This window comes from Trichophyton rubrum, assembly GCF_000151425.1.
Source record: "Trichophyton rubrum CBS 118892 genomic scaffold supercont2.3, whole genome shotgun sequence".
Classification (NCBI taxonomy): Eukaryota; Fungi; Ascomycota; class Eurotiomycetes; order Onygenales; family Arthrodermataceae; genus Trichophyton; species Trichophyton rubrum.
In genome coordinates this window covers 226397-239197 of record NW_003456426.1, presented here as the reverse complement: position 1 = coordinate 239197, position 12801 = coordinate 226397, and the positions used below count along the sequence as shown (strand labels likewise).

Genomic DNA, 12801 nt, shown 5'->3' with positions numbered 1-12801 from the left:
TATTTGGTTAGGTAACTGACAGGTTGGATGAATAAGTCAATGGCGGAACGGAGGATTAAGCAGTGATAAGGTTGACGGGCCAAACCCACGTAAGCAGCTCGAGCAGCATCTACTGCACCTGTTGCTCCTGAGAAGGCAGCTTTTGGCCCCCAGGTACAAGACGCTGAAACACAGCCTTGGGGTCATACTTGCGCTGGACTCGCCTGAGCCGATCCACATTATTTGGGCCATAGCTGGCGATGGCAGCTTGGTTGTAGCCACAGTATGTGAGCATGCTGTGCAAATAATCTAATATTAGTAAACTTTCGTCATGTACCATGCATAATATAGTAGCTGTCAGGGACGGGCCCGGGTTATATATGGTATGGTGGGTAGAGCCAGCAAGCTGGAGGGGCTAGGTAGGATGGGGCATACATATATGGATATAGCACCCCTCTTTCCTTAGCTAGCTCGATCATTGACTGAACAAACTTATCGTGCTCTGCGAAGATATGTTCTTTATATTGCGGGTCTTCGAAAGTTATCCCAAAGAAGAGGACTAAGCAGAGATACAAGTTAGATTGTTCACACTAAGCGGGTTACATATCTCCAACTCACCACCTAAAGTACTATTTCCAGCACCTTCCAGGCCAAGTGCATTCCCTCCCTTAAGCAGACCTTGGTGGACTTGTCGTGGGGTGATAGGCATGTTAAGATGGGCTCCTAGAAAACCGGGGACGTCTTGGAACCCCTGAAGCCACTCGCGAAACTTGTAAAGCACGTCTTTGTAAAACTTTTTATCTGCGTAGACAGTGAATGCTCGCTGCTCTTGTCTAAATCACGCGCAATTTTAGCATTCTCTTCGAATATATTAGGTATACTTGACCTACATCAGTCCATCGCCGAAGCCTTCGTTTAGATATATAGACAAGTTTTCATAAGTTCGAGGTGCAAGTGTGGAAAAAGTATGAGGGACGTCCAACCACGGCTTCATAATCAGGGGTAGCTCTTCCACATTGTCGTTATATATCACAGGGGTAAGATTGTAGGTGTCGTTCGTGGACCCGTTATACACCCACTGAGGCATAGCATGAGTAAGGAGGCCTTCCACGGCCTGGTGAGTATGATAATCATATACCAGGTCATCTACTGTGTCAAGAGATGATTCAGGGTAATGAATGAGGCCACCGTATGTAGGTCCTGGAATGGCAACTGTGTTGAAATCAAAATGAGTGACGACACCAAAGTTGTTGCTCCCGCCCTTGAGGGCCCAGAAGAGGTCTTCGTTCTCATTTAGATTGGCATTAACCACTTTTCCGTCGGCGAGAACGACTTCGTAATTACGAATGTTATCCACAGCAAGGCCATCACGGTTAGAAAAGTAGGAAATACCAGCTCCCACGGCTAGTCCAAGGCCAATTTCACCGTAGCGGCCTATCACTGCAGACAAATTATGGGGGTCAAGAGTAGCATAAATATCCTTTAACAACACACCTGCACCGACGTGGATATACCCTTCTTCTGGGTGTATCTCTGCTGCCTTCATCTGAGACATGACCATCATCACACCGTCATCAATACTGGCCGCTCCGGGAATGTTCGAGTGACCACCGCCTTTGATAGAGAACTTGCATTCATTCCGAGAGAAAAGCAGGACTGCACGAGAGACATCTTCGGTAGAGCCAGGTGCGAATATGCATGCGGGATCAAGAACGGCGGTTGCAGCTATTTCAAACGTAAGACCAGACATTCAATGCCATCAACGACAGAAGCTAAATAATAATTTTAAAAAAAAAAAAAAAAAAAAAAAAAATCACTAACACCAGAAATTGTATTTCTCCGAGCTCCAAGTCTGGGTATTCTTGTCATAGACAGTATCTGGAAAGGCCTCAGAAAGCAACGAACACTAAGGGGGGCAGGTCACCATCAGTATCACGAACAAGTCTGTCACCACCATACAGACATACACAGGACGGCGTGGATGCTATCCTTTCCGCATGGGAAAAAGACACAAGGAGGCCAAGGGAGACAGTCAGAGTTAAGGACAGCATCTTCCCCACTAATTGGATATTAAACTATCCCGCTGTACAGTCTCCGCCCGAGGCTCAACGCTCGAATATGAGATCGAGTTTATATAGATCGCCCTCTGCTTTGGTGTGTAACTGCTGCAGAAGCTTATATCTAATAGTCGATCTCTCCAGGCTGGCCTTGTGGAACTCAGGGGAATCTGGCAACTTAATCCCCCACTGAGCTGTGGCAGAGGGTCTCACAGACGTCTCCCTCTCCACTTGCTTGTGCTTAGGAATGGGTATCATACAAGTGGAATAGCAGAATATGTGCGTGACCATAAGATGAGCGAACCATCTTTTTCTGGCCTTTTTATAGAATAACAGCGAAACAAACATGAATTAGCAAGCAAACATGGCGGCTGGGAAGCAGCGACAGCATCTGTGGTAGCGGCGACGAAGGTCGTCGGAAGCGCGATGGCCAGAAGGATTCTCTAGATTCTCTAGCGTTTATGCATCAAAGATATCTTTCTTCTTCCCACCGTTTCCTCTCCTAATGCGACGATAATTCTTGATCGAGTCTTTTTTTGATATTGACCAGAAAATATTGAAAGTTGATAGCTTTCCCTTTTTGGAAGAGACGGCTCGGCCCGAAGCGCTTAGTCAGCAGAGTGCTTCGGCGTTAAAGGCAAAAAAACGAAGAGAAAAGACAAGAAGCAGACAAGAAGACGCGACGGTGAGAAGAAGATGGTGAAAATACAGACGAGAGACGGTTGCAGGGACAGTGTATGGTAGTCGAGTGTGTTGTGTGATGCTGGCTCTAAGGGAGATAAGTGAGTAACTAGCTGATCTGTTACTACTGGACTCATGCTGGTATTAAATAGAAACCACCCACGGCAGCAGGGAGAGGAGAAGAAGGAAAGTCATTAATGATAAAGATTGCTGATTATTGCTAGACTACTCGACATCATCGCAGTTTGTAGAGGAGACGGTGCCCTCCCAGTCGTCCAGAACCTGTTTGTTCCTCCTCAAGTCCTCGTTGATGAAGCGGATGGCATCCTTGCCCAGCGGCAACCTCATCGGCAGCTCCCGCCCCTCGCATACCCCCGACTTGGTCAAGGCCTGGACAATGAGAGCTGCACCCTTGACGGGATCACCGGGCTGTTTCTTGTTGTACGCGTCCAGCAGGCCCTTTGCCTGGTCCGTGGTCGAGGACAGCTCGGGGATCCTGTTCTGAGCAACGGTCCTGTTCCCGCTTGTGAGGAAGCTGGTGCGGAAGTATCCCGGCTCGATACAAGTGACGTCGATACCAAAGGGTGCGAGCTCGCCCTTGAGAGCTTCCGTGTGCATGGCGATTGCAGCCTTGGTGGCGCAGTATACGCCCATCGACGCCGAGCCGTGCCAGCCGCCAATCGAGCCCAGATTAGCGATGGTACCGCTACCCTGGGCTCGCATGTACGGAGCCACAGCTCTGATAACTGTCAACTGGCTGAAGACGTTTGTGGCAAAGCACTTCTGCACCTCGTCCGTGCTGTGATGATGTCAGTGCCAATCCCGTGGGCATTGTGCATATGCAGTTGGGGGGTCTGATCTTGCTGGGCGTCAGCACGTACCTGCATTCCTCGATGGCGCCCTCCAGGATGTAGCCTGCATTGTTGACCAATATATCAATACGCCCTACGGTTTTGACGACGTCCGCGATAGTCTCTTTCATCTGCTCGTCACTGTCCAGCACGTCGAGTCTTTTATTGATGATTCTGAGGCTGAGCTTCTCGAGGTCTTCGATCTTGGATATGTTGCGAGCTGTGGCTACCACGGTGTCTCCCCGTCTGGCTGCTGCGAGGGCGATCTCTCTGCCGAACCCGCTCGAGCACCCTGTAATCAACCACACCTTGGACATTTTTGGCCGGACTTGACAATAGGACAATAAATATAGCTATGGCAAATGACTATGAAGCTATCTTCGACTTCTACACCGCCCGCCTCGCCGTCTCCTACGTGTTTTTTTATATCTCCAACTCCGGCTTCAGCGTCTTTTCTGCCAGCTATCCTCGCCTTCCGCCCAAAGTCCGCCATAACTCCGCTGACCAATAAGAGTGAGGTTTTGTTTTCATTTGTCAGCATCCGGATATAAGAAACGTTCTTTGAATGGGGATAAGGGGTAGATTGGAGTTATAAAGGAGATAAAAGAGGGACAGATTGGATAGTGGAGGTTGAGAGCTTGTGGGAGCTGGGCGGAAGAAGGTAGGTGATTGGTAAGCATGGTAACTAGGGAACGCCCTAAAGCAGAGGTGCTAGATAGTAGCGGGGAGACACAGTACAGATGCTGGCCGGTATTTACTGTTCGGCCTACTACTACGATCAAGCAATCCAAAACCAGATACGCTCTAAGTATGAGGGCACGGCAGGCCGAATCAGCGTCATATAAGTAAAACGCCTCATGGTGAGACACAAAGGAGTCCTGTGAGACAGTAAAGTAGAGCAGCCACCTACGTAGGAAATTCTTTGCAACAGGCTTGACCCATGTGCTCTCGAGCCGATCAGCATGCTCCTTGCCGGAGAAAAAGTCCATCTCGTGCAGCGGGACGAGCCGGGTACGGTATATAAACTTGTAGCTGAGAAACAAGGTAGCGAAGATGGGTATGTTTATATAAGGGGGAATGAACGTCTTTGCACTGAATTTACCGGGGAAAAAGGCATCAAATCCGTTGAAAAGGGCCACAACAGCGCAGAAAGTAACCGCAAACCAGGCAAGATAGGGTTGGAAAGGGGAACGATAAGGAAGGGCGGAGCGCGGGATGCCCTGGCTCGCCATGCCGTGGTAGAAGCGGATGTAGGTGATTGAGATGGAGGCCCAGACCAGGAGAGTACTGACGGAGGAGATGTTACTTATCCAGAAGAAGACCTCGCTCGCACTAGAGGAGATGTTGAGGTAGACGAGCAGGCTGAGGGCGGTGGTCACGCCGACGCAGGCGTACGGGACACCAAGCCGCTCGAAGCGGAGGAATGCGGGAGCTTTGCGGTCCAGGGCAGTGGCATAGAGGACTCGAGTGGCCGCGTAGAAGAAAGTGTTGCCAGCAGAGAAGGCAGATGACAGAACGACAGCGTTGATGATGTGTGGCAGGACGGGGATGCCGCCGTTTGCAATTGCAATGACAAAGGGGCTGGCACCGACCCCTGGAGCACCGGTGCGGAGAGCATTGAGCAGCCTGCGGTCCTCGGACGAGACACACATGCCAACGAGAAAGATGGCAAGCACGTAGAAGAGCAGGATGCGCCAGAACACGCGGCGGACGGCCTTGGGGATGTTGTAGCGCGGGTTTTGGGTCTCGCCTGCAGCGATGACGACCATCTCGCTGCCACCGTAGCTGAAGGTGGCTTGTATGAAGACCTTCCAGAAGGCAAGGAACCTGCCCAGGGCGCCTGGCTGGAGGTAGGCGGCCATGGGGCCCGGGCTGCGCCAGTATCGAAAGCCTATGCGGTCATGGGTAGGCGAGCCCCCCAGCATGATGACAAACATGAGGATGATCAGGCCGACGATGGTGGTGAGCTTGATGGCTCCAAAGACGAACTCGGCCTCGCCATAGTAGCTGACGGGCAGGCAGTTGAGCAGCACCAGCAGCACCAGGAAGATGGTGATCCACGCCCATTTGGGGACGGGGTTTGGCCAGTAGTCGATGACCAGCACGCTGGCGCTGATCTCGATGGGCACCCCGATGGCGAGCTGGTACCAGTAGTTCCAGCCCAAGGTGAAGCCCAACGCAGGGTCGACATATCGAGCTGCATACACCGGAACCGCACCCGGCAGCGGCAGCCAGGTGGCCATCTCGCCCAGGCTGGTAATGACAGCGTACAGGTTCGCGCCCGTGATGAGGTAGGCGAGAAAGGCAGAGAGGGGCCCGGCCAGCGAGAGCACCTGGCCGCTGCCCACGAAGAGGCCCGTCCCTATAGCGCCGGACAGGGCCAGGAACTGGATGTGGCGGGCCTTGAGTCGCCGCTGCAGGCTGCCGACATTCCTCTGCTCGAGCTCGCGCTTAGATTCGACGCCATAGTCTGCTTCTGCTGCGTCTGCTGCGTCTGCTGCTGCTGCTGTTGCTGCCGCTGTTTTGGCGTATTTGCTGTATGTACCAGCTGGGGCCGGTTTGATATCATCCATGGCTGCTGGATATCCGTGATGCAGCGTCCAGAGAACAGACAGCAAGAGCCCGCAAGGTTGACTCGATCACATCATCGCCAGGATGCGACGGCTAAGCGGCCAGCTTTGCGCGCAGCGCTGGTGCTGGTCGATGTGTTGTAACTATACGGTCGTCCTGCCCTCCAGCTTCCCCCCCCCCCCGTCGTGTGATGGCCAGCAGGGGGGCCAAAACCCGGGGCAGCCGCCGCCCATTGGCCAGCAAGCCCGTCTCGCCGGCGATCCTGGCTGGCCGCAGCGTCATCGGCCATCGCAGCGCAGTCGAAGCGTCCCCGTCTCGAGATATAAAAAAAGATCGGCTGCAGCTATGCCCGGGGCGTGGCCGTCGTACGTAAATAACGTTAGTCGCCACGCAGAACGCCGGCCCCAAACCCGCGGCGGATTAACAAAACTTGCGTACGGCCGACACAGCGTCGCCATCGCCAGCTCGCAAAAGCTGCAGCAACGCCCGCCAGCAGCTCCCATGAGCATTATCCAAGCAACGCCCGCCTGCTCGCTGCCTCCCGACCCCTGTTAATCCGGCATCCTCTATCCTGAATCCTGAATCCTGCTGTCCTGCTGTCCGGCCTCCTCGCAGACTGCTTGCTGGGCCCCTCGCCGTCGCCAGCATGGCCAGACACCTGTCGAAGGAATCGCGGGCAGACATCCTTAGGCTGCGCGCGCAGGGCCTCACGTACAAAGAAATCGCCGAGCGCAAGGGCATCACGCACCGCCAGGTCCAGTGGACATGCGAGTCTGGCGATCCGACGCCCAAGCGACGCACCGGCCGGCCGTCGCAGCTGTCGCGGGCGCAGGTCAACCGGCTGGTCGAGTATGTGTGTGCGTCGCCCGAGAACCGCCAGCTCTCGTATCTCGAGCTCGCGACCGTCCTGCAGCTGGGCGTGGGCCAGTTCGCCGTCCGCAATGCGCTGTACAACGCGGGCTTCCGTCGTCGAGTCGCCAGGGAAGGCCGGCGGGAGCTGCATCGCATTGATAGCGACGGTGGTGGCGGCGGCGGTGATGCTGCTACTGCGGCTACAACAACAACAACAACAACAGATATTCAGACCACTTCGACGACTACGACTACAGCAGATATACAGACTACGGCAGAGACACAGAGCAGAGACGAAAGAGAATAATGGCATTTTGTGACTAGTCCTCGGCCTGCAAGAGGTCCTCCTCGTCCTCGTCGACCATCCTGCTGCCGCCTCCTGCGACTTTTCCACCCTTCCGCCCGGCCTCCCTGGCTCGCTCGCTTCCGGGCTCGAAGGACCCGCCGGATGCTTTTCCACCCTTGGACGAGATGTCACGCTAGCCTCGTGTATAGGTATATTAGCCATGGCCTCGGGCGAGAGAACAGACGCTGGCCAGGGGGTATCCGTCTCATGATGAATGAGAGAGAGACAGCGCATCACGGAGTATCAAACAGAGACACCAATATAGAAAACTACAGCTAATACAAGGGAGAAAAGGAGAGACGACACACCTGCTTGTCAGGGTCCATGCTGGCGAAGCCGCTGCTGTGGCTGCTTTGGCCGCCCTTCCTGGCAATCTCCTCGACCTCCTCCTGCGGCCGGTTGGCAAAGTTGGCCGGGTTGTAGTCTGCCATGGCAAATTCTTGTGAAATCAGATACTTGATGTTGATAGTCCCCTTTGACAAGTCTTCGACTGTTTGTTCAGCATGGGCTTCTCCTCTTTTCTGCTCCGGCATGTCGAATCTGCTATATATACACGGCCAGGGGGGCGAGATGAGGTCATATCTCTCCCTGGTCTATCGTCATGATTCTGTCATCGGGGCCCGCAGCCCAGGAGTCCAATCGACCTACCCTGCCACGAAAACACAGTTTGTTGCAGCCTGAGCTCCTTGCTGGCGAGCTGGCAACCTCCTCTTATCGTCGATGCATCCGATCAAGCATTTTCAAAAGCTCTCGTCGACAGGGACCTAATACCCGCATTTCACGTGAAGCTGTATAGGCAGGGATGTCACTGCTATCGTTTGGTTATATCAGCATTTTGATATTAACCCATCACAACTCTTAATTTCTACCAAGTGGACAGGGGATCTCCCTCTTTACGTTGCGGAGCAGTTCCAGTTACATCCTCCCGCCCTCTCACTGGACAAATGAGACAAGTGAACAGGTCGACACTCTCTCCGTCAATAATAATGGCATGACAAGGGGATTAGAACACCGGGCAGAGACTGTAGCTCGCCCGCCCCCCTTCTCGGTCGACCAGCTCACAATTACGTACCAGAATCGCGGGATGTTTGAATTTTTCTTCCCCAGTCTGCTTGCAAAAGGTTTCCCCTTTCTGTCCTCTGCCCCGTGGGGTGCAAAGGCCGTGTGATGAGGATGAGGAATGAGGGATCAGGATGCTCGACCTAGCCCACCGCTATTTGTCATAGCCAGACCAGTTCATTCTACGGCCCGGCGAGTCTGGGGAAGGCGGTGGATGGAGCAACTAGTTGGAGAAACGGGCATATAAAGGGGGCTGTCAGGACGGTTGGAGATGAAGCCCATCGTCGATCTGTCTGTCTACCAAGCTGTATCTCCCATTGTATCCAACGTCCAACATCATAATCATCAACATCAACATCAACAATAATAACATTTCCAACAACATTTTGACTATCGTATCACTGTCATGGGTAGCATCGAACCACCACGTTCTCGCTATGAGCGAACTCCCTTTGGACGCGAAATGCTCAAGCACTTCTCCATCGACCCAACTTACACCGAGCTCAACAACGGTACTGCCCAGTAACCAGTCAATCAATGACGTATGAATGTATAGACTGACAACAGGATAGGCTCCTTTGGCACCGTGCCCACAGCCATCTTGAACAAGGCTCATGAGCTGCGTAGACGCTGTGAGGGTCGGCCCTGCTCTTTCTCCAAATACGAGTTTCCTGCATGGTTGGACAAGTCGCGCGAGGCCGTGGCAGACCTGCTCAACGCTGACCCAGACAACATCGTGCTGGTCGCCAACGGCTCCACGGCCTCCAACACCATCATGCGTAACTTCGTCTGGAACGAAGACGGCCTTGACGAGATTATCCAGGTCAGCATCATCTTTGCGCCATTGGGCAAGATGACTGGCTACGTCGGCGAGTTGAGCCAGGGGCTGGTCAGAACCCGCCAGGTCCAGCTCAACTACCCGCTCGAGGACGACGAGGTTGTAGAGCTCTTCAGACAGGGCATCCAGGCTTCCAGGGATGCTGGGCGTCGTCCCCGTCTGGGTATCTTTGATACCATCTCGTCCACGCCCGCCATCAGGCTCCCGTTTGAACGGCTGGTTGCTCTTTGTCGGAAAGAGGGTGTGATGAGCTTTGTCGACGGCGCTCATGCTGCTGGACACATGAAGATCGACCTGGCTGCTCTTGACCCTGACTTCTTTGTCACCTGCTGTCACAAATGGCTGTTCGTACCCCGTGGTTGTGCTGCATTATATGTTGCTGCTCGCAACCAGTGGATGATTCGCAGCACTCTGCCCCTGAGCCACGGCTTCATCCCCACTGCGGACATTGAGCAGGGCAAAGTCGACGGCAAGCTGGCTCAGGCTCTGGCCAGCGGAAAGACTCCCTTCGTGTACAACTTTGAATTCGTCGCTCCCATGGACAACTTCGGCTACCTCTGCATTCCCGAGTCGATCCGCTGGCGCCAGGAAGTATGCGGCGGTGAAAAGGCCATCCGGACATATTGCGTTAACCTGGCCCGGGCAGCCGGTTCGCTCATGGCCAACATACTGGGCACAAAAGTTCTGGATAACAAGTCCCAGAGCGTGTCGGCCTGCTGTATGACCAACGTTCTCCTGCCCCTGAAGCTAGATGCCGGTCATAGTGATGAAAACCCGCTCCCGGAGGGCTGGTATGCCGTCAGGAGCAAGCCAGGTGTGCAGTTTCGTGTCAGCGACTGGATCATGCGCAAGATGGCCACCGAGTACGAGACACTCATGCCTGTCTTCTTCTTCCAGGGCTCCTGGTGGGCTCGCGGAAGTGCTCAGGTCTATCTCGAGCTGGACGACTTTGAATGGGGCGGCAGGATGCTCAAGGACCTCTGCGAGCGAGTTGGCGACGGCGAATACCTCCTATAATGGCTTTGTTTCTTTCTCTTTCCATTTCCCTTTATTCCGTTACTCTTTTCTATTCCCTTGCTCATTTGATCATGACCTCGATTCCAGCAGTGCTGAAGCTTTCCTTCTGTCTCTTTTCTCTGTACATATTGATCCCCCCTGATGACTCTCCTAGGTATTTAGTGTAATACAAAATAGTCTCACAGTTGATCTATCAAAAGGAAACAGGCTGTTGTTGTCTGGGGTTGGCCGGCTAGATATACCCCCTATCAATCTCCCGCACTCTAAAGCCGAAGGCTGTCTTTATCTCGGAATCATCCCGGCCAGCCACAGCTCCTAGTTTGCTAGTTAACTTATCAGCACCGCCAGCATGGTATGAATAAGTGCAATAATAGCATGCCAATGAGACAACAAGCAGCACTCAAGCATCAGCCAAGCTCCTGGCAAGCTGCTGTCAGCACTCAAAATCTCAGAGATGCTCGACCTGCCTCGTATCTCTCGGTAAAGCGTTTGTTTCGGCAAACATCATGTTCTTTTCTCGTCTCTCACGTCGTCCAAGTCTGTCGAGTACGGATGGGCCCGGTGGAGAGGCATTCTGGCCAATCCTTGCGCTGTTATACTCGTTAGCTGCTGCAAGATTCTGGGGTACGCGGGGAGAGACCCCATATCTCCATGGCTGCTATATATATCAGGCACTCCTCCACGCTGTATACACCTTGTACATCTATCGGTGTACTTCCATCTTCATCCAAGATGGGCTTCACAACAAAGATGGAGAGTCTTCTACGGCTCAACCGGCCTGAAACCCAGAACTTCATCATGGGATGGTAAGTTTCTGGTCGCCTCGATTTACCCCTGACCCGCTCCTTTACACCATAACATAAACATACCATAAGTATATATGCTAGATACCAAACGCTGACTGCTCAAGGGTCCTCTTCTGTGCTCCCGGCATCTACGTCGCCGTCATAGGCCTGGGAGCCGGCGGAGGCAAGCCGAGCTCTGCGCAGGTTGCTTCGTTGACCAATGTCATCTTGTACGGCCTCTTTGCGCTGTGCGGCTGGTTCGGCGGCTCGCTGCTCAACATTCTCAAGCCCAAGAAGAGCGTCATGCTGGGCTCGATAGGATACCCGCTGTACGTCGCTGGCCTCTGGTACTACGACCGTACAGGCCACAGCTGGTTCCCCCTGTTAGCCGGGGCCCTCCTGGGCTCCCTGTGCGGCCCCCTGTGGACGGCGGCAGCCTTCATCCAGTTTGCCTATCCCCAGGAAAAGGACAAAGCAAAGGTACTCCCCATGCATAAGGAGCAATGGGTGCACGCTGACGGTATCTAGTTCATCAGTATCCAGTGGATGCTGCGGTCAACCGGCGCAACTGTGGGCGCCATCATCGCCTTCGCAGCCAATTTCCACCAGCAAAAGGCCGTGGGCGTCTCGAGCGCTGTCTACGGGACATTCACAGCTATCCACTGTCTGCCCTTTTTCCTGGCTCTCTTCTTCCTTGTCGATCCGCAGAAGGTCGTCCGCAAGGATGGGACCCATATTGCCATCTTCAAGCCGACCAAGCTGTCTACCGAGCTCAAGTCCATGGCCAGGGCCTTCTTTGACCCTCGGATGTTCATTCTTTTCCCTGCCATCCTAGGCTGTGAAATGGGCCTTGCCTTGGTCAGCAGTATCAATGGTATGTGTGATTTCATCGCATGCTGAGCTAGGCGCCCTAGTATGCTAACATGTGTGCTGGAGCGTTCTACTTCAACCTGAGGACCCGGTCATTAAACAACCTGGCCTTTCACTCTATCCAGATTTTCATGCCCTGGGTCATGGTCTTTATCCTCGATAATCGCCAGGTCAAGAGCCGCAAGACCAGAGGATTTGCCGGTGTAGCCTTCATCGCCGCCGTATCTCTCGGTGCCAGCGCGGGTCTCTATGCATGGCTTGATATCAACCACATTGGCAGCCTCAAGAAACCACAAGCAAAGGACTGGACCGATCCAGAGTTCGGCGGCATGTTTGCTCTCTTCCTCCTCTTTGGTGCCATTTACGCTGCCTACCAGATGACTATCGAATGGGTTGTCAGTGCCCTTACCAATGATCCGTCGAAGCTGGCTCAGTTTGGAGGAGTCTTCAAAGGGACTCTCAGCTTAGGAATCTGCCTTTCTTTTGTCATGGCTGCTCAAAATGTGCCCTTTGTAGGCCAGCTGTCTCTCCAGTTCTCGTAAGTCTGTTGCTCTTGCTTGTCCATATATTGATATTGGCTATAGCACTGACGACGATAGACTATATGTGATTGGGGTCATCGGTATGGTGTATGTCTTGGTCATCTACGTCAAGGAGACCAACTATTTCACGGAAGAGAATGTTATTGCGCCGTTAAGCGTCGAAGAGCAAGCCAGAGTGGCGGGGCTGGTCACTGAGGAGCAGATCGAGTCTGAGGCCGCGAAGAATAAAGCCGCTGGCATGAACGCCAAAGACGGTAAGCAGAACGCTGAAATCATCGAATACGCTTAGATATGCTCTCACTCCCTATATGCATATGCCTCCTCTTATTTGATAACTTATGCGGTTGTTGGCG

At 53.4% G+C, this 12801-nt stretch overlaps 7 protein-coding genes across 7 annotated transcripts; 2 read left to right on the top strand and 5 right to left on the bottom strand.

Moving 5' to 3' along the window:
- Positions 1–109: 109 nt before the first annotated feature.
- On the bottom strand, positions 110–1729 carry TERG_02804 (uncharacterized protein; the record flags this gene model as incomplete). The annotated part of the gene is made up of 4 exons (XM_003235701.2): positions 110–275; positions 415–538; positions 598–812; positions 870–1729. 4 exons carry the CDS (start codon positions 1727–1729, stop codon positions 110–112), a joined length of 1365 nt encoding a protein of 454 aa, XP_003235749.2.
- A 1213-nt stretch (positions 1730–2942) lies between these two features.
- Positions 2943–3440, bottom strand: TERG_02803 (uncharacterized protein; the record flags this gene model as incomplete). The annotated part of the gene is made up of 1 exon (XM_003235700.2): positions 2943–3440. The coding sequence occupies one exon, from the start codon at positions 3438–3440 to the stop codon at positions 2943–2945; it is 498 nt and encodes a 165-aa protein (XP_003235748.2).
- A 655-nt stretch (positions 3441–4095) lies between these two features.
- On the bottom strand, positions 4096–6141 carry TERG_02802 (uncharacterized protein; the record flags this gene model as incomplete). The annotated part of the gene is made up of 1 exon (XM_047747965.1): positions 4096–6141. One exon carries the CDS (start codon positions 6139–6141, stop codon positions 4096–4098), a length of 2046 nt encoding a protein of 681 aa, XP_047603936.1.
- A 508-nt stretch (positions 6142–6649) lies between these two features.
- On the top strand, positions 6650–7298 carry TERG_02801 (uncharacterized protein; the record flags this gene model as incomplete). Its single annotated transcript, XM_003235698.2, has 1 exon — positions 6650–7298. Exon 1 carries the CDS (start codon positions 6786–6788, stop codon positions 7296–7298), a length of 513 nt encoding a protein of 170 aa, XP_003235746.1. The 5' UTR covers positions 6650–6785.
- A 13-nt stretch (positions 7299–7311) lies between these two features.
- On the bottom strand, positions 7312–7870 carry TERG_02800 (conidiation-specific protein 10; the record flags this gene model as incomplete). Its single annotated transcript, XM_047747964.1, has 2 exons — positions 7312–7470; positions 7646–7870. The coding sequence occupies 2 exons, from the start codon at positions 7868–7870 to the stop codon at positions 7312–7314; spliced, it is 384 nt and encodes a 127-aa protein (XP_047603935.1).
- A 724-nt stretch (positions 7871–8594) lies between these two features.
- Positions 8595–9738, bottom strand: TERG_11896 (uncharacterized protein). Its single transcript, XM_047750938.1, has one exon. It carries the CDS (start codon positions 9502–9504, stop codon positions 8653–8655), a length of 852 nt encoding a protein of 283 aa, XP_047605739.1. The 5' UTR covers positions 9505–9738; the 3' UTR covers positions 8595–8652.
- Positions 9739–10983: 1245 nt separating this feature from the next.
- TERG_02798 (uncharacterized protein) lies at positions 10984–12737 on the top strand (the record flags this gene model as incomplete). The annotated part of the gene is made up of 5 exons (XM_003235695.1): positions 10984–11057; positions 11162–11516; positions 11565–11910; positions 11973–12444; positions 12506–12737. The coding sequence occupies 5 exons, from the start codon at positions 10984–10986 to the stop codon at positions 12735–12737; spliced, it is 1479 nt and encodes a 492-aa protein (XP_003235743.1).
- Positions 12738–12801: the final 64 nt, after the last annotated feature.

Excerpts from the sequence above, each read along its gene's own strand:
- TERG_11896 (XM_047750938.1), bottom strand. The coding sequence starts at position 9,504 with ATGAGCGCCGTCGACAAAGCTCATCACACCCTCTTTCCGACAAAGAGC.